General features: G+C 42.8%; 1 protein-coding gene across 1 annotated transcript; it reads left to right on the forward strand.

Moving 5' to 3' along the window:
• The first annotated feature begins 9,560 nt into the window (after positions 1 to 9,560).
• CLEC3A (C-type lectin domain family 3 member A) lies at positions 9,561 to 15,046 on the forward strand. The gene is made up of 3 exons (XM_058155174.1): positions 9,561 to 9,675; positions 10,844 to 10,927; positions 14,165 to 15,046. The coding sequence occupies exons 1-3, from the start codon at positions 9,561 to 9,563 to the stop codon at positions 14,554 to 14,556; spliced, it is 591 nt and encodes a 196-aa protein (XP_058011157.1). The 3' UTR covers positions 14,557 to 15,046.
• Positions 15,047 to 19,123: the final 4,077 nt, after the last annotated feature.

Below are 19,123 nucleotides of genomic sequence, written 5' to 3' on the forward strand. Positions count from 1 at the left end.
TTGCTTCTTTCCTTGATCAGTTTCCACCCATTGCTTCTTGTTCTACCCTCAGGTGCTTTGGAGAACAGCCCGACTCCCTCTTCTTTGTGGCAGCCCCTGAGATATTGGAACACTGCTATCATGTCTCCCCTAGACCTTCTTTTCATTAAACTAGACATACCCAGTTTAGTTTAATAAAAAGAAGGACTAGGGGAGACATGATAGCATTTAAGACATTGCTCTATTTACAAATCAAGGCAGTGTCTTGAACTGAAAGTGGAACTTTTTCCATGTTTCAGAACAGAAGAAAAGAAGAAAAGTTTGGGATTCCCCTTTGAAATGCAACTAAGTCCTTAACAGATGTTGATTAAAAAACATAACCCATTTGCCTTCTTTTTAAAGAAGCATTTTCAAATGCTGCCATCTTGAGGATAAACTGCACAATGGCTGTTGAATGAGGATCAGCACAATGTCAATAGAATAGCTGTAGAGAGCACGTAGGGCTAGTGATCCTTCTATCTCACTATTCAATGCTATACAAGGTACCATATGTGGGCAAAAGAGATGGATCTGGCTAATGGGGTGTAGGAAGTTAGCACCTACCATCTCTTAGGAAAATGAAATATTCTAGGAAATATTAAAAAGGCAGAATATTATATTTCCCTGGATGAGAAATGGAGAAATGTGTTTTTAAAGCAGGAAACAGACTCACTCTGAATAGCTCCCACCCTCCTCAATAGCCCCCGCCAGATGTCAGCACTTTAGAGATAAAGAGATAGCTAGATCTATTCATAAGCAAATGCCCTCACCCAAGAGCCAACAAAGGTAGGATTAGCCCTTTACCCATCTAGCAACAGAACTCACAACATGCCACCTGAGAGATTGCATCACCCAGCAAGGCTCAACCAAGCTTGGGACTCAGGACAGCCTACAGATTTGCCCCTGCATAGCCCCATGGGAGTCTGACAACCAATCAGAATATAAATTCAAATTCAAAAGCCCAGAGAGGGCATAAAACCCAGGCTATTCTCAGCATCTCTACCCTTTTTTCTCCTTCACCCAACATCATCAAGGCATGTGATCCTATCCACCATTAAACCATCTTTCCAAACAGCCACCATGAACCCAATGTCTTTTTCTCCACTTGGAACGGAACCCAGATGGACATTTCTTCCAACGGGGGCAAGACAAGAGAGCTATGCTAGCCTATAAGAGCCAATCGTGACAAAAAAGAGTTTGGTAGTAGCATCTTTTCAGGCTAACAAAAGCTCACGAAAGTTTATGCTGTTTAGTACCGTTTGTTAACCCAATTATTTATTTATTTAATTTATTTATTTAATTTTGTCATAACAATATACACAAGCATCACACCAAAAGATTATATAATATATAAACATATATATGAGGAGAAACAAGGAAGCATAAGCATATATATATATATAGGGAAAGAAACAATAGGACAGGAATGGTAGGCACGTTTGTGCTCTTATGCACGTCCCTAAGTTAGATCCTACCAAGCTTTTTATGAACCTTGGAATTGGGTAAGTCAATGCAAGGAAGTTCAGGTCTGAAGAAAGATTTGAAAATGGGCTACTCGTACCCAAATAAATCATTTTCACCTCTGTATCAGGGTTGAAATGCTACCGGATCAGTCCGGATCGCGCAATCCGGTAGCAATTGTGGCCGGTAATTCAGCGATCCAGTAGTGATGGCCAAGCGAAGCTCCGCCCACCCACCCAGGTGTCATTACTTCCTGGTTTTAACCAGGAAATAAAGTGTTTTTTAGACACGTGTTTTTAGATACAGGTGACACACGCGCGCACGAAGCTTGCACTTCTGAGCCGGTAAGGAAGGTAAGTAGATTTCACCCCTCCTCTGTATTATTTGAAAAGGCAATTTTTGTTGTTGTTGTTGGTAGTTGCGAAGTCGTGTCCGACCCATTGCGACCCCATGGACAACGTTCCTCCAGGCCTTCCTGTCCTTCTATCATCCTCTGGAGTCCATTTAAGCTCACACCGACTGCTTCAGTGACTCCATCCAGCCACCTCGTTCTCTGTCGTCCCCTTCTTCTTTTGTCCTCAATCTTTCCCAGCATTAGGCTCTTCTCCAGGGAGTCATTAAAGGCAATTTACAGGGCCTCTGATGGCTCAGACTGCTAAGACAGTCTTATTAACACAGCTGCCTGCAATTAATGCAGGTTCTAGTCCCACCAGGCCCAAGGTTGACTCAGCCTTCCATCCTTTATAAGGTAGGTAAAATGAGGACCCAGATTGTTGGGGGCAATAAAAGTTGACTTTGTATATAATATACAAATGGATGAAGACTATTGCTTAACATAGTGTAAGCCGCCCTGAGTCTTCGGAGAAGGGCAGGATATAAATGTAAATAAATAAATAATAAATAAAATAAAAATAAATATAGAGAAAAGTTACTGGCTTTTAAGGGAAGCAGAATTTTTATTTTATTTATTAATTAAATTTATATACTTACCAATATTGCAAGATGGGAAATGTACAAAAGAGGAGGATTTTTAATTACCGTATATACTCGAGTATAAGCCGAGTTTTTCAGCACGTTTTTTGTGCTGAAAAACGTCCCCTCGGCTTATACTCGAGTTCACGCCTCGGGAACCCCGCACAGGAGGGGGTACCGAACGGACTCCCATGGGAGGGACGGGGAGCGGGCCCGCCGAGGTCTCGCGGGATTTGTCGCCCCCAGGCCGGCCCCCATTCCCGTGTCTGGTGGGCGGACGGCGCAAACTTGGCGGGCTGTGCATTGGCGCGGGGAAGCACTGGTGGTGCAGTGAGAGGGCTGGGCAGGGGAGCCGCCAGCCTTCTCGGCTGAGGAGGAGGTTTCCCGACGCGAGCTTCGCCGCGAGCCACCCAAAGGCCAGAAGAAAGGTCATTCCATCGGAGTAATGGAGCGAAGGCTCCTTCCTCTCCCGCCTTACCCATGCTGTGCGAGCCCGGCTGGGCTGCAACCCCGCCGCCGCCGCTCCTTCCTCAGCCTCCCGGGCCTCGCGCTCTAGCAGCCGCCAAGCTCAGGCCGGACTCGGCAGCTCCCCATCAGCACTCGCACGGCGCGATTCGGGCAGGAGGAGTCGGGCTCGCTCTGTGGCCCTCGCTCCATTACTCCGATGGAATGACCTTTTCTTCTGGCCTTTGGGGTGGCTCTCGCGGCGGCGAGCTCTCGCGGTCGGGGAAACCCTCCCTCCCTCAGCCGAGAAGGACTGCACCGCCAGGGCTTCCCCGCGCCAATGCATAGCCTGGCGGGAGTTACTGCGGCTCACCCGGCTCCCGCCCCAACTGGTGGTGTCGGGGCAGCCGCTGCCGCTTTCTAGCAAAAAGGTCGCTCGCCCAAAACTCCTCGCCTTCTCCTGGGAAGGGCTGGATGGCTAGCCGGGAAGGGTTGAATAAGCCAACCTCCCTCCCTCCCTCCCTCCTCTCCCCCGCAAGCGAAAGAGCGTTTTCCCGTTGGAAGAGAGAGAGAGAGAAAGGAGGGGCCGTTCCTCCCCTTCTTTCATTCTTTCTTCTCCCTCCGTGCTTCAGAAGCTGGGCGTGTGTGTGCGCGCCTGTGTGCTCTAGTCCCCTTCTCTTCCGTGGCGCTGGAAGAGAGAGAGAGAGAGAAAGGAGGGGCCGTTCCTCCCCTTCTTTCATTCTTTCTTCTCCCTCCGTGCTTCAGAAGCTGGGCGTGTGTGTGCGCGCCTGTGTGCTCTAGTCCCCTTCTCTTCCGTGGCGCTGGAAGAGAGAGAGAGAGAGAAAGGAGGGGCCGTTCCTCCCCTTCTTTCATTCTTTCTTCTCCCTCCGTGCTTCAGAAGCTGGGCGTGTGTGTGCGCGCCTGTGTGCTCTAGTCCCCTTCTCTTCCGTGGCGCTGGAAGAGAGAGAGAGAGAAAGGAGGGGCCGTTCCTCCCCTTCTTTCATTCTTTCTTCTCCCTCCGTGCTTCACCGTGCTGGGCGACCTGGAGCAGCTGCTCTTCAGCCAGATGCTCGTGAGTCAGCCTGCCCCTTCCTTCCCGTGGGGTCTGCCTTGCTGGTGAAGGTTATTGGGGCTTTTGAGCAAGGGAGGAGGAACGCGAGCACCGCCTTCGCTGGCATTCCGGGATTTCCTTTGTTTAGAGCTGGGAATCCTCCTTCCCCTTTGCACTCCCTCCTCCCTCCTCTCTCTCTCTCTCTCTCACACACACACACACACACAGACTTCTAAAGTCGATTGGCACAATGCTAAGCAAACACAGCAGTGGGTCAAGGGTGAAGGGCTAGGAACCTGGCAGGTGAAAGGTTGAGCGACATGAAAGGCAAAGACCACAATTGTTTTAAGAAAGAAGCTTTAGCAGGAGGGGGATGGAGGGTGTTTTAAGTTTTGGCAAACAGCCAGGCCAACTGTATTGGAGAAGGTCACACAACTGGCCTTAACATTTTAGCTGCTGTCTTTTCCTCACACTTGGGTTTAATGATATTAGAGACCCTTATTGCCCTGCCAAAAAAAAAAAAAGAGCCACCCCAACGCCTATGAAAATTAACCTTCTCTGCCAAGAGACACTGTGCAGGGTATTTTCACTATTGGTGTGCATACAGGCTTAGATTTGTGCTGGGTTCTTAGTGCTTAGAGCACTGACCTTCAGAGGCACCCTGGTCCCTTGGAAGCTAAAGGAGGACTCATTTTCATGCTTGCAGTTGTATTGTCAATTTCTGTGAGACAATGTTGTTGAAGTAACTCACTCACTCATTCATTCATTCATTCATTCCTTGTGTGTCCAATCACACTTAGCCAATAAAAATTCTATTCTATTCTATTCTATTCATTCATTCATTCATTTTATTTTGTCAAATACATATTAAATAATTATATAAATATAAGCATGAATTGAATACATAAAAGGAATACAACTAAAGGGAACATTAGGACAGGGACGGTAGGCACGCTGGTGCTCTTATGCATGCCCCTTACAGACCTCTTAGGAATGGGGTGAGGTCAATACTAGATAGTCTTTGGTTAAGGCTTTGGGGATTTTGGGAAGAGACCAGAGTCAGGTAGCACATTCCAGGCATTAACAACTCTGTTACTGAAGTCACATTTTCTGCAATCTAGATTGGAGAGGTTCACTTTAAGTTTGAATCTATTGTGTTCTCGTGTATTGTTGTGGTTGAAGCTGAAGTAGTCATTGATAGGAAGTACATTGTAGCAGATAATTTTATGAGCTATGCTCAGGTCATACCAAAGGCGGCGTAGTTCTAAATTTTCTAAAGCTGGGAATCCTCCTTCCCCCTTTTGCACTTTTATTGTTTTTCGTTCAAATAAATATTCATGTTATTTTACTTGGCTCTATCTTTATTTTTTACATTGACCAGTAGCTGCCTCATTTCCCACCCTCGGCTTATACTCGAGTCAATAGTTTTTCCCAGTTTTTGTGGTAAAATTAGGTGCCTCGGCTTATATTCGGATCGGCTTATACTCGAGTATATACGGTATGCCCTTTCCCCGCCTTTTTTCTACTTTTTACTTAATTTTTGTTACGGTTGCCTTATCTGTCTTATTTCCTTATATCAACACACACACACACACACACACACACACACACACACACACACACACACAGAGTAGTAGTAAATGGAGATCTTTAATATTAAATACTTAGGTGAAGACTGAAACTATTATTACATTACTATTTTGTGAAATGGAGGGGCCTATAAATATGATGAATGAATAGATATAATTAATGCTTCAGTCTGCTTCGTTTCGGTATTCCTCTATTATTTACATTTTTTTCCCTTCTCGTTTCCTTTAATTATCTTTTTTGTCCCATTATCCCTTATTTCTGTATATATTCCATCATACCTGTCATTATAACAATTTATTTTCTTTCATGCACTCCCCTTTTTTGGTATGTGTATATATGACCCTTTCCCCTTTTTCCTCATTTACCATTTCTAATTTCTATCCAATTATACAATTTATTCCATACTATATAATATTCCGTATCTTCCTTTTAATAAGAATAATAATAATAACAGAGTTGGAAGGGACCTTGGAGGTCTTCTAGTCCAACCCCCTGCCCAGGCAGGAAACCCTACACCATCTCAAACAGATGGTTATCCAACATTTTCTTAAAAATTTCCAGTGTTGGACCATTTACAACTTCTGCAGGCAAGTTGTTCAACTGATTAATTGTTCTAACTGTCAGGAAATTTCTTTTTTTTAATCTTTTCTTTTATCTCCTTTTTTATCCTAATTTATCCATCTCAGGACAGTCCAAGATTTTTCTAATCACTTCCTCAAAACGAAGCTGAAGTAAAGAAGGAGTATATGTTTTATGTTAGTGTTTGTTATGTTTTGTTGATTTTTTGTTAAAAAATAAAAAATATTATTTTTAAAAAATTAATACTTCAGTGTGAATTGCAGCAGTTCTCTTCTGCTATCCTTAACTTAAATAGCCAAATAATTTTATGCTTGTAACATTGAAATCCTAAGTTGCAGTCAGTAATGATGGAATTCTTATTTTCCCTTTTTTATTTTCAATACTTTTTAAGTTTTCTAAATAGCATTAAAACTTTTTAAGTTTTCTAAATAGAATGTGTAATATTTTTAAGTCACATTGCAAAAGATGACTGCATTAAAATCTGCCTTGAAATAATACTTTGTATTAAGATTTATAGCATTGTAACAAAGTGGTGGAAAGAAAAAAGTTCTTTTAAAAAAAAGAACTTACTTTCAAACAGAGCTGAATTGTAGCTATTTATATCCTATAGAAATCAAAGCTGGATTGGAGCTATTTACACATTTTATAAGTGTTTGTCACTGTTGAAATATGTTTTATAATAGAGGACTTTCGTTGGCATCATCTGTTGTTTCTTGAGTTCAAAATTTGGCAGCTGGTTTTTAATGCTCAGAATATCTTTCTACCTTTTGAGCGTGTTGCAAATGTGGTGTTGGTGATTTCTTACTACCACCCAAGGAACACTTTGCACCAAAATCTTCAGGATCCAGACTTGTTTATTTGCTTCTCAAATCGTTATTTGTGCACTGAAGATTTGGCCAAGCTCTTCACCCCATTTCTGTTTGGACTGTCACTTCAGTTGGCAGCCATCCTGTTCATATTCTGACACCAAACCTATTTTCGTTCTAACCCTTTTTCCAATTTTTTTTTGTCCAAAAAGGCAGTGACTGGACTTTAAATGGTATTCTGAAGTTTCCACCCTACATGAGTACATGAGCCTGGGGACAATGCAGAAAGCTTAATATTAATTTAATTTAATTTAATTTAATTTAATTTAAATCAATAAATATGGCTTACAACTCTCTCTTTCTCTCTCTCCCTCCCTCCCTCCCTCTTTCTCCCTCCCTCCCTCTCTCCCTCCCTCCCTCTCTCCCTCTCTCTCCCTCCTTCCCTCTCTCCCTCTCTCCCTCCCTTTCCCTCTCTCCCTCTCCCTTTCCCTCTCTCCCTCTTTCCCTCCCTCTTTCCCTCCCTCTCTCCCTCCCTCTGCCTCCTCTCTCTCTCCTCCTCCTCTCTCCCTTTCTCTCTCCTTCCTCCTCTCTCCTCCCTCTTTCTCTCCCTCGCCTCTCCTCCTCCCTCTCTCCTCTCTCTCTCCTCCCTCCTCCCTCTTTCCCTCCCTCTCCTCCTCCTCCTCTCCTCCTCTCTCCCTTTCTCTCTCTCCCTTCCTCCCTCTCTCTCCCTCCCTCCCTCCCTCTCTCCCTCTCTCTCCCTCCCACCCTCCCTCCCTCTCTCTCCAGGAGCTTCAGGAAGAAACTTAGGCAGCTTCAAACAGGGTTTTAAATTCCTATTTTACAGTAAGCAAGGATTAAACTTGGCTAATTGGTGGATATGAGACCACTAGGAAATTCCAAGGTTACGTCGAACCCCCTTCCATATTTTTTTTGCCAAGAAAATGACACAAATGAAATTGCTAGGAGCCAGATTTACTGGGCAGTTTTTATGCAACAACAGTATTTTCGGTTCTAAATCAATATTGGAATCTGCAGGACACATTTCTATAGATGGAGGCATATTTCGATAAATGTTTATGTCTTCATATGCATTTATATATAGAATGTTCATCTCTCTTTTGGGCACATGCATTTTACTTCCCACTTCTACTCTCTTCAAGATCCCTGGTTTTGTTTTTGTTTTTTTAAAATTCATTCATGAAACAAAAATGACAAATCTGAACAAACAAAAAAATCAAAATGTGACAGGGACGATAGGCACACCAGTGCTCGGTTAGGAACCTCTTAAATATGAAGTGAGGTCCTCTGAAGTCAAGTTAGAATTAAAGCTGTGAAAGTTGATGGCTGACACGACTGAATCAAGTAAGATATTCCAGACATCAACAATTACGTTACAAAAACCAAATTGCCTCTTTCTTCCTTGTATGTAGTAGCTGCTGAGAATAGAGATGATTATGCATTGACAGCATAGGTGGAATTCACTTCCCTTCCCTATGGGTTTGCAAATTCGCTCGCATGCCCCACCTCAAACACATTGTCTGTCCCACTCCTCCTCTGACGGCCGGGTCTGGGAAGTCTGTATCAAGCATGGCCACGAAGCTTCTGCAGCTTTGCCAAATTCCTGTTAGAATTCTCAGGGCAGGCAGGAATCCAAGGTGTGACTTTAGCAACCAGATGAAACTGCCTGACTCAAGGAATGCCAAAAAGCAGATCCTTTATATAGGCCATGGGGCGTGGCTCCATGACTCAGCACTTATCCAGGCCTGCCCCTCCCTTCCTTTTGCTGATGTCACCTCTCCATTCTCCGGAAGCGGGGATCCGTCCACTGTATCTTTTCATCCTCCTGCTCTGCTGCCGGCAATTCTAGCACGTGGCTGGATTCGTGCTCACACGCTGTAGGAGGGAGGTTTGTTTGCTCATTCTGTCTGGGCATGGTGCCAGGGCTGGGGGCTGGAGGCTGAAGGCATGCCAGGCCATTCTTCTTCACTATCAGTCTCTGGCTCAGATAGCAGGAGATGGGAGGGGCCCGGCTGAGGAGAGGAGGACGGGCGAGGCACAGCACACATGCTCGGGCATCTTTGCATGCTCTTTGCTCATGTGTGCACGTCCCACCTCCAAAATGTGGCTAAATAGGATGACATTATGTTTGGGTGGGTGGGCGAGGCCTACTGCAGTTGGCGCTACCAGTTCGCTTGAACCGGCTGAATCCCACCACTGATTGACAGCTTGGTAAGCCTTTTGAACTCAAGATGAGGTTCCTATGAAATTTAGCCAATGGCTGCATTTGGCCCAAGGACTCCAATTGCCAGCCTCCTGTTATAAAGGCAGCTGGGCCCAAGGGCCTATTTACCAATACTCATTTCTTCCAAGGGCTGCAAGTTAATCTTGGGTTAACAACCCTGATGCAATGAATGTCCAGACCTGACAGGAAATGGGAGTCAGAAGGGAGGCATCCGTTATTCTAAGAACAACAAGGCACTTCATGATGAAGCCCGATGAGACATTTCATTCATTTCGTAAACAAGAAGCAGAGCCAATTCCTCACTGCACCTTTTATAAAGGTAGCCACGGGCAGTTCTACTGGGATGTGAACTCTCCGAATTGCTAACTGGGTGTTCTTGCTCACCGTCTGAAGAGACATGAAGCCTGGAGGGTGTCTGATTTTCCTTTTCATGGGCATAGTTTTGCTGGATCTAGTGACTGGCCAAGCTTCCCCCTCCAAGACAAATAAGCACACCAAGCGGAGAGTCAAAGGTAAGTGATGGAGCCACAGAAAGGTGAAAATGTCAGAGGATAATATTGTTTTGAAATACACACCTGGGACAGGAAGTTGGAGAACCGGACCAATGTTAATGGATTTTCTGGGTCCCTATTATAGCTAAAAGACTGATATTACATCTCTGGAAAGAGAGAGGTACATGGCGCATTTATTCAATGAGTACAGGTTATGCTTTCTTCCTATGAGTGGATGGCCTATAGATGTAGATATTGTATGAATAAATAGAAGGAACCATGGGACTCATTTTGTACAAAGTGCAGTAGGTTTTTAAAAGTATAATAGTCATATAAATGTTTATCTCTCTCTATCTCTCTCTCTCAATCTATCTGTCTGTCTGTCTGTCTGTCTATCTACCTACCTACCTACCTATCTATCTATCTATCTATCTATCTATCTATCTATCTATCTATCTATCCATCTTTACTTTCTATATCTATCTATCTATCTATCTATCTATCTATCTATCTATCTATCTATCTATCGATCGATCTATCTATCTATCTATCTATCTATCTATCATCTATCTATCTATCTATCTATCTCTTACTGTCTATATCTATCTATCGTCTAGCTATCTATCTATCTATCTATCTATCTATCTATCTATCTATCTATCTATCTATCTATCTCTTACTGTCTCTATCTATCTATCTATCTATCTCTTACTGTCTCTATCTCTCTATCTCTCTATCTCTCTATCTATCTATTATCTATCGATCTATCGATCTCTTACTGTCTATATCTATCTATCTATCATCTAGCTAGCTAGCTAGCTAGCTAGCTAGCTAGCTAGCTAGCTAGCTATCTCTTACTGTCTCTATCTATCTATCTATCTATCTATCTATCTATCTATCTATCTATCTATCTATCTATCTTGTATACACATACAAACACACACATATTCCATACACTTATACAAAACCACATTTGAATAATGTTTCTGTTAGATAATTATCTATAGAATTGTAACTCACTATTATTGTACAATGGTCTGATTCCAAAAAGCTATATAAGAGTATGCAGGCATCATGCTGTATCAGTCTGCAACTATATATATATACACACACACACACACGGATTCAAACAATATTAATATTTCAGTGTTAATAAATGTACTAATCTGTATATTTCTACCTATTTAAGAGAAAAATGGCGACCTTAAGAGTCAAATTGACAAGCTTTGGAAAGAGGTAAATGCGCTGAAAGAAATGCAAGCCTTGCAAACTGGTAAGTTCTGGTGTGGTTTTCTTTTACCTCCCGAAAAGGCTGCGAGAAGCATCTTTCTCCATGATCTATTTTTCAGTTGCTATCTGAGCTTAACTACTGGTAGAGTTTTAATGTGGGGAAGGGGAGGAGACTATGGCAAATATGATTTCATTTCCTGTTGCACTAAAAGCTATTCATAGTGTAGGTTGCTGAAAGGTTATTTAAAATACTCTTGAAGAATCCCTGGTCCGGGGGTTGTTTGCTGACTTTGCTTTGGCAGATTGCAAGACTAAATCAATGGAGGCTACAGACCTTGCCTTTCATGCGCAGCCAGGAGACTCCAATTTCCTGCTTGTTCTTCCCTCTCTGATGTCAATATAGACGCTTCCTTTCTTTTGTGGTATACTGTGAAGCCAGTGATGTGTACCAGAAGGGGCTGTTTGTTTGTTTTTTCAAGCTGAAATAGTACAAATAACACTCCAAAGTTACTTTCATCTCCTCCACCCCCATCTGTACTGCCTTCAAGACCAAATCTTCTACTCAGGGGTGGGCTTCAAAAATTTTAGCAAGGGGTTCTCTGCTCGGGTGCTGGGTGGGCATGGCCATGGTGGGTGTGGCCTAGTTGGCCTCCTGCACCACCGTGGGAGGCAGGCGGCATTTTTTTCTTCCCTGGGCTCCTCTGGCTTCACCAGAGGGTGAAAATAGCCTCCCCAGGCTCTGGAGGCCCTGTGGAGTTTTTCCCAAGCTTCTGGTAGGCCCGTTTTTTTGCCCTCCACAAGCCTCCATGCATTCCCTGCACTTACCTGCATCCAAAATGGGCCGTGTAGGGACTCCTGGGAGGGGCGGGGTGGGGTGATGGGGCCAGGCTGGAGTGGGATTTGGGGGGTTCTCCAAACTGCACAGAATCTTAGCTAGAGAGGTTCTCCCGAACACCTGTAAACCCCCAGTGGCCCACCCCCGCTTCTAATAGAGGAATAACATGGCTCTGTAGATTTACAGAATTTTTTTTAAAAAAAGATTTACAGAAGGCCTCTGGTGGCTCAGCAGACTAAGTCTGCCTGTTATTTTTTTTTTATTTGAATTTATATCCCGCCCTTCTCCGAAGACTCAGGGCAGCTTACACTGTGTTAAGCAATAGTCTTCATCCATTTGTATATTATATACAAAGTCAACTTAATTGCCCCCAACAATCTGGGCCCTCATTTTACCTACCTTATAAAGGATGGAAGGCTGAGTCAACCTTGGGCCTGGTGGGACTTGAACTTGCAGTAATTGCAAGCAGCTGTGTTAATAACAGACAGACTTTGTCCGTTGAGCCACCAGAGGCCCTATTAACACAGCTGCTTGCAACTACTGCAAGTTCAAGTCCCACCAGGCCCAAGGTTGACTCAGCCTTCCATCCTTTATAAGATAGGTAAAATGAGGACCCAGATTGTTGGGGGCAATAAAAGTTGACTTTGTCCATAATATACAGAATGGATGAAGACTATTGCTTAACACAGTGTAAGCCGCCCTCAGTCTTTGGAGAAGGGCGGGATATAAATTCAAATAATAAAAAAAAAAGCTGGAAGGATTGGGATTCAATGTATGTTTTGCAGGCAAAGCAGGCTTGATGTCGATGCTCATCTGCTCCAAAACATCCCTCTTTGGTGGTCAAAAGGACCTCTGATCTCTCCAGTATCATATTTAACTTCTTAAGAATATCTCCGAGTCCATAATGTCTATCTGCACTCTTTTTAAAAAGCAAGAGAGAGCCTGGACTGTCTTTGGAAATATGCTCACTTGCTTGGGGGAAAAAGGGGAGATAAACTGGGGAAATATATAGCGTCCGAATGTGGTCACTAATTATGCCTTCATGCATTTTCCTTCCTTCCTCACCCTTCCTCAATCCTGGCAAACAGAGGATAAGTATCAGTCTGTTCACATAATACACTTAAAGTGAATATTGAACTAGTTTATTTTCTAGGTTCATACTGTCCATTGAAGCATAAAGTAACCCAACAGTTTGGGTTTACCTAGTACACTAAGCCAAAAACATCCTAATTGAAATTGACATTCCAAAGTAAATATATTGTGAATGAAGCTATTAAGTCTTTTAACTGTGCTTAAATTCCATTTGTGAATGGAGCCAGTTAACTAGTGAAATAATCAGGAAAAAAAATTCCTGAAAATAATGGAGCATTTTATCTGTAGAGTTATGGGTTCTGCAATCACTGATTTTTTTTTTTTAAAAAAGAGAGACTAGACAGTATTTTTCCATGAATGCTTTAATTGATTTTTCTGAATGGTTTGATTGGTTCCTACAATGGTTTAATTGGTTTTTCTCTTTTTGCTGTGATGATTCTGAGATAACCACCTTTTATCATGGTGATGAAAGCGTAATTAAAAGGTTCAAGGGATTAGAGATCAGATTGGAATGAGTGAGTGTTTTTAACTTGGGGGAGGGAAATGACTTCAAAAAAACCTGTATAAAAAGTATAGTTAGGATAGTGGAAAATATTTTTTTATTGTACAATTTTAACACCAGACGTCTGATGAAGCAAAAAGAAAGGAGATTTAGAAGGAAACACTTTTGGATGACAGTGATGTTACTATCCCAGGCAGCTTTAAAATGGGCAAAAATATGCTTTCTATTAAGTCTGAAATGCTACTGGTTCGGGGGAACCGGTAGTGATAAAAACTACCGGTTTGGGCAAACTGGTAGTAAAAAAAAAGCTACGGGTTCCATCAAACCAGTAGTTAAAAAAAGCTACAGGTTCAGGCAAACCAATAGTTAATTACCGGTTCAGTTGAACCGGCAGTTTAAAAAGCTACCAGTTTGAGCGAACCAGTAATTAGCTCCGAACCGGTATTTCCTCCGAACCAGTATTTCCAATGATCAGCTGTGGTGTGGAATTTAGCTTTGCTAGAAATCAGGAAATCCTGCTTTCTAGTGAAGCTAAATTGTGTGGCACAGCTGATCCTCCCCTTGCTGTTCTACTTACCTTCCCAAGCCTCCTTCTAGCATGTTTCATGCACACTGCTCATGTGCACACAGAACGTGTTTGGCGTGCAGCACGCCTGCGCGGCCAATGAACCGGTAGCAAATCAGTTCAGATTTCACCACTGCCTTCTATCCAGAAAAGGCCACAGATCTGTAAAATTGAACATGACTCACTTAATAGCCGCTTTGCTTAGCAATGGGAAATTTTGGTACCGATCTTGGTTGTAAGTTGAGGACTCCCGCTATTCCCTGTGTGCTTTCCATTCCATTCACAGTCTGCCTCCGTGGAACAAAGATCCACAAGAAATGCTACCTGGTCTCTGAAGGTGCAAAACGTTTCCATGAAGCCAACGAAGACTGCATCGCCAAAGGTGGGACCCTAGCTATTCCTAGAGATGGAGATGAAACTGCAGCCCTGAGAGAGTACAGCAAGAAGAGCTTGCCAGGGGTGGCAGACTTTTGGCTTGGTGTCACTGACATGGTCAACGAAGGCAAATTTGTGGACGTCAACGGAATGGTCCTAAATTATTTCAACTGGGATCGTTCACAACCCAACGGGGGGAAGAGAGAGAATTGTGTCTTGTTTTCTCAGCCAGGTCAAGGAAAATGGGCGGATGAGGTCTGCCGTACCCTTAAACGTTACATTTGCGAATTCCTGATCCCTTAGATCCTCTTTCCAACCACAGCTGTTGGAAGGTGTGCTGAAATGACAGCTTGCGAGACTTGAGGAAAATATCTATTGCAAAATTCTAGGAGTGAAGTTCTTAGCCGCTCATGGTTGGAGGGGGGAAATAATGGAATGATCACAGATAGGCAGTTGAGTTGCAGTTTCTGGGGTTTTCCCTGACATTAGCTTGCTGTTTGAATGTGGATTTGATGGGCCTTGAATTGCAGGAGACATGTTCCTAAGATCCCTTGTCTAGTTAGCGTGAGATACGTTCAGCTTTGTCTAGTTAAACCAATGAGAAACATTTTGCTTCCAGATACTAGTCTTCTCATTACATTATTTTGCTTCTGAATCATTCTAATTTTCTTTAGTTACTTGATCTCTCTTGTCCACCTCACCTCAAATTTTACAATCTGGTTCTTGGACTGAATCTTGACTGACCATCCTATGTCTTGGGAAATGAATTCATATCTTGGTTAAACACTTTGGCTTGATCCAGTCACCATCCCATCGATCTAATGAAGATTGAAATCCTTCATTGTTCTTTAGGGAACAATATAACTTTTGTAGAATATTTTACTTTTAAAGTCCATGTTCAAGGTCTTTATCTTCTTGTTATAGTTGAACCAGGGAAATATTTCTAATGTTTGAGATTTCTGAGATGAAGATTTCTATCTTCCTCTACAGAAATGAATATTTAAAATTATTGTAGGAGAAGGACCAAAAACAAATCTTGTAATACTGAATCGCATCTTAAGTTGTCAATCAATAGATAATAGTAGATTATCTAGTAGTATTTAGTAGTGGACAACTCTCGCCTCTGAAATGTAATCTTTCAACATGCTTTACTGCTAGCGCAGATAAATCTTTTTCTATAAATTCCATAAAATTTAATAAAGTTATCTTTATCAGCACTAAATATTGGTTGTAAGTTTATTTGTTTGTTTGTTTGTTTAAGAAATTTATATGGTTGTCCATCTTAAATATTAAGAAGAGTTCTCCACTCCTCTGAATACAACAAAATACCTTATGCCACCAGACTTGAAATCCTGGGTTTAGAAAATTTAGAACTATGCCGCTTTCGACATGACCTGAGTTTAACTCATAGAATCATCTATTACAATGTCCTTCCTGTTGAAGACTACTTCAGCTTCCATTGCAACAATACACGAGCACACAATAGATTTAAGCTTAATGTTAACCGCTCCACTCTTGACTGCAGAAAATATGACTTCAGTAACAGAGTTGTTAATGCTTGGAATACACTACCAGACTCTGTGGTCTCTTCCCAAAATCCCCAAAGGTTTAACCAAAAACTATCTACTATTGACCTCATCCCATTCCTAAGATGTCTGTAAGGGGTATGCATAAGAGCACAAGCGTGCCTACCGTTCCTGTCCTATTGTTTCCTTTCGTTATATCTAATTAATATAGTTATTACATACTCATTCTTATATATATATATGCTTATATATTGTATAGTTATCTCATGCTTATGCTTATATACTGTGTGACAAAATAAATAAATAAATAAATAAATAAATAAATAAATAAATAAATAAATAAATAAATAAATAAATCACATTAAAACCAGTAGCCATAAAACAGGAAAATGATCAAACAAAAACCCAAAACCCTTTGAATTCTCTCTCTCTACACACACACACACAAAATCAATTGAAATTATATAATAGCAATTTCAATCTTGCTTTATTCCCTAAAGTCCCTTCACCTTAACCATATCCTTAGGATATCTTGCAGCAAGCTCCGATTACTTTCATTCTATTTTATTCCATTCTATTTTATTCTGCCCTAGCATCTTGGTAAAAAAACCAGGCTGCAGCTATGAGTTGGTGTGGCGTGGCATTAAATTGCACCCAGAACATTCATAAGTAGTCTTAATGGTGATGGCTGGGCTTAATCAAGTGCAAAGATAAGGCTGTACCACAATATGCTGTACCGTGAACTTCAAATCTCATTTTAATCTAATCTAGAAAGTTGTGTGAAACCAACTGGAATCATTATACTTGATGAGTTAATCCAGACTTATTACCTCTATAGGTCTGTGTTTGCACACTACCCTTAAATGAATTAGTTAAAGATCTGAAGGCTGCTTTGGCACAGTTTGGCTCAGCTGGGTTGATTTTAAGCTTGTTTAGTTAGTTAGTTGCTCACTTACTGTGTGGTGTGAACTCAACTGATAGGGTTAATTTACAACTTGTTGCATGGTGTGTGAGCCCAGAACGTTAGTCAGTTCAGTAGCCAGGTCAGGAATAGTTTGGGTCTCCCTACCTATTTTCCTTTTCCAGAAGATCTAACTGGTTGGTGGCTCCTTAAAAAGCTACAACCTCGGGTTTTGCCTTACCAGTTGAGAAGGTAAGTTCGACAGGCGCTCCCGGGAGTTAAAACTTGGTCGGTTGAAGTAGTCCATAGCTCAGCTGGAAATGGAGGGCGACAGCTTGGAGACTTCAGAGTTTGAGCACCTGCCCGCGGAGGTCGGGCTGAGTACGCTGCTGGCTCTGGCGCTCTTCGTGGCGGTGAAGCTAAGCGTGGACGCCGTGCGCCGGAGGAGAGCGAAAGTCTCGCTGCTGGTGGTGGGCGCCGGCCCGGTGGGACTGACGGCCGCCCTGGTCGCTGTCCGCTCGGGCAAGGTGCTGAAGCTGACGCTGATGGACGCGCGCCCCCGCGCCGCCCTCCTCTGCCGGCCCCAGCAGATCGCCCTCGACCCCCGCAGCGTCCGATTCCTGTTGGGGCTGGGAGTGGACTTCGGCAACCTGGAAGGCTGCTGGGACAAGGGGCATTTCTTCACCAAGGTGGGCATCTTCCAGGAGCACCTGCTCAGCATCCTGGAGCAGCGCACGAGGCAGCTGGCTCTCCGGATCTTGCTGGGCACCAAGGTGAGTGAGGGAGAGGAGGCCATCCAGGCAAAAAAAAGAACAAACGTCTCTGTGTATTTGGGCATGTCTCTCTCCACCCCATTTGTAAAAGTTAGATCAATTTAAATGGCCAATCAACAACAGTTCCTGCTGTTAGAAGATAATTTTCACAGTTTTAGTCACAAATCGACTTCCGTGGACCTCACTTCATACTTAAGAGGTCCGTAGAGTGGGGGGTGCATAAGTGCACTAACATGCCTATTGTCCCTGTCGTCGTATTTTTATATTATTCCTGTTTTTTGTTTATGTCTGACAAATTATAATAAATATAAATAAATAAATAAATAAAATACTGCAGGAGGACAACCTCTCAGTGGCTGAGGGTTGCACATAGGGGGTTGATGAGGCTGGAGGGTTGCACATAATAATAATAATAATAATAATAATAATAATAATAATAATAATAATAATAATAATAATAATAATAATAATAATAATAATAATAATAATAATAATATTTTTATTTGTATGCTGCCCTTCTCCTGAAGGACTCAGGGTGGTTAACAGCCAAATAAAAACAACAATCAAATACAGATAATATAGATAAAAACAATAGCTAAAAATTTGGCCCAAATTTTAAAATACATTTAAAATCCTAAAAACTAATTAAAAATTAAAACCCATAAAACATCTAAAAATTCTATGCCAGTCCTGCGCGGAAGAATAGGTGTGTCTTAAGTTCGCGGCGAAAGGTCCGAAGATCAGGGAGCTGTCGAAGTCCAGGGGGAAGTTCGTTCCATAGGGTGGGAGCCCCCACAGAGAAGGCCCTTCCCCTGGGGGCCGCCAGCCGACATTGTTTGGCTGACGGCACCCTAAGGAGTCCCTCTCTGTGAGAGCGCACGGGTCGGTGGGAAGCAAATGGTGGCAGTAGGCGGTCCCGTAAGTAGCCCGGTCCTAAGCCATGGAGCACTTTAAAGGTGGTAGCCAACACCTTGAAATGCACCCGGAAGACCACAGGCAGCCAGTGCAGCTTGCGCAGGATTGGTGTTATATGGGAGCTCCGAGCGGCTCCCTCTATCACCCGCGCAGCTGCATTCTGAACTAACTGGCGTCTCCGGGTGCTCTTCAGGGGGATGATGAGGCTGGAGGTGAACATGTATCATATGCAGTTGGTTGAGGAGCCTGAAAACAAGAACTCTGGGACCACAGTTGTCCATACTTATTTTGGGGGGTGGGCGGGGAGAGAGAACATTGTATTGTACTGCGTAGCTTGTGACTAACTTTCTTCAATTTGATGGCCTCATCCCAGCAAATCAGTCAACCTTCCTGGTTTAGAAGTTCTTTAAAACAGTGGTCACCAACCAATGGTCCATGGACCAAGGACCATGGACCACCATGGTCCATGGACCACTGGTGGTCCGTGAGAAAATGTTGGTGGTCCGCAGAAAAATTATTTGCATTTTTATATTGCCCTAAATACTATTTATCTTTTTAAAAATTCGTATTAGTGGTCCGTGGGATTTAAAATTATGAATTTAGCGGTCCCTGAGGTCCAAAAGGTTGGTGATCCCTTGCTTTAAGAAGTTGCACAGTATTTACTGGGATCTGCTCTCCCAGTTTCACTGTTATTCCCTCTCATTGTAAATCATCTTTTGGAGGAAGGGAGAAATGCTTGTTCATTTGTCTTTCTT

Source organism: Ahaetulla prasina, chromosome 12, assembly GCF_028640845.1.
Source record: "Ahaetulla prasina isolate Xishuangbanna chromosome 12, ASM2864084v1, whole genome shotgun sequence".
Classification (NCBI taxonomy): Eukaryota; Metazoa; Chordata; class Lepidosauria; order Squamata; family Colubridae; genus Ahaetulla; species Ahaetulla prasina.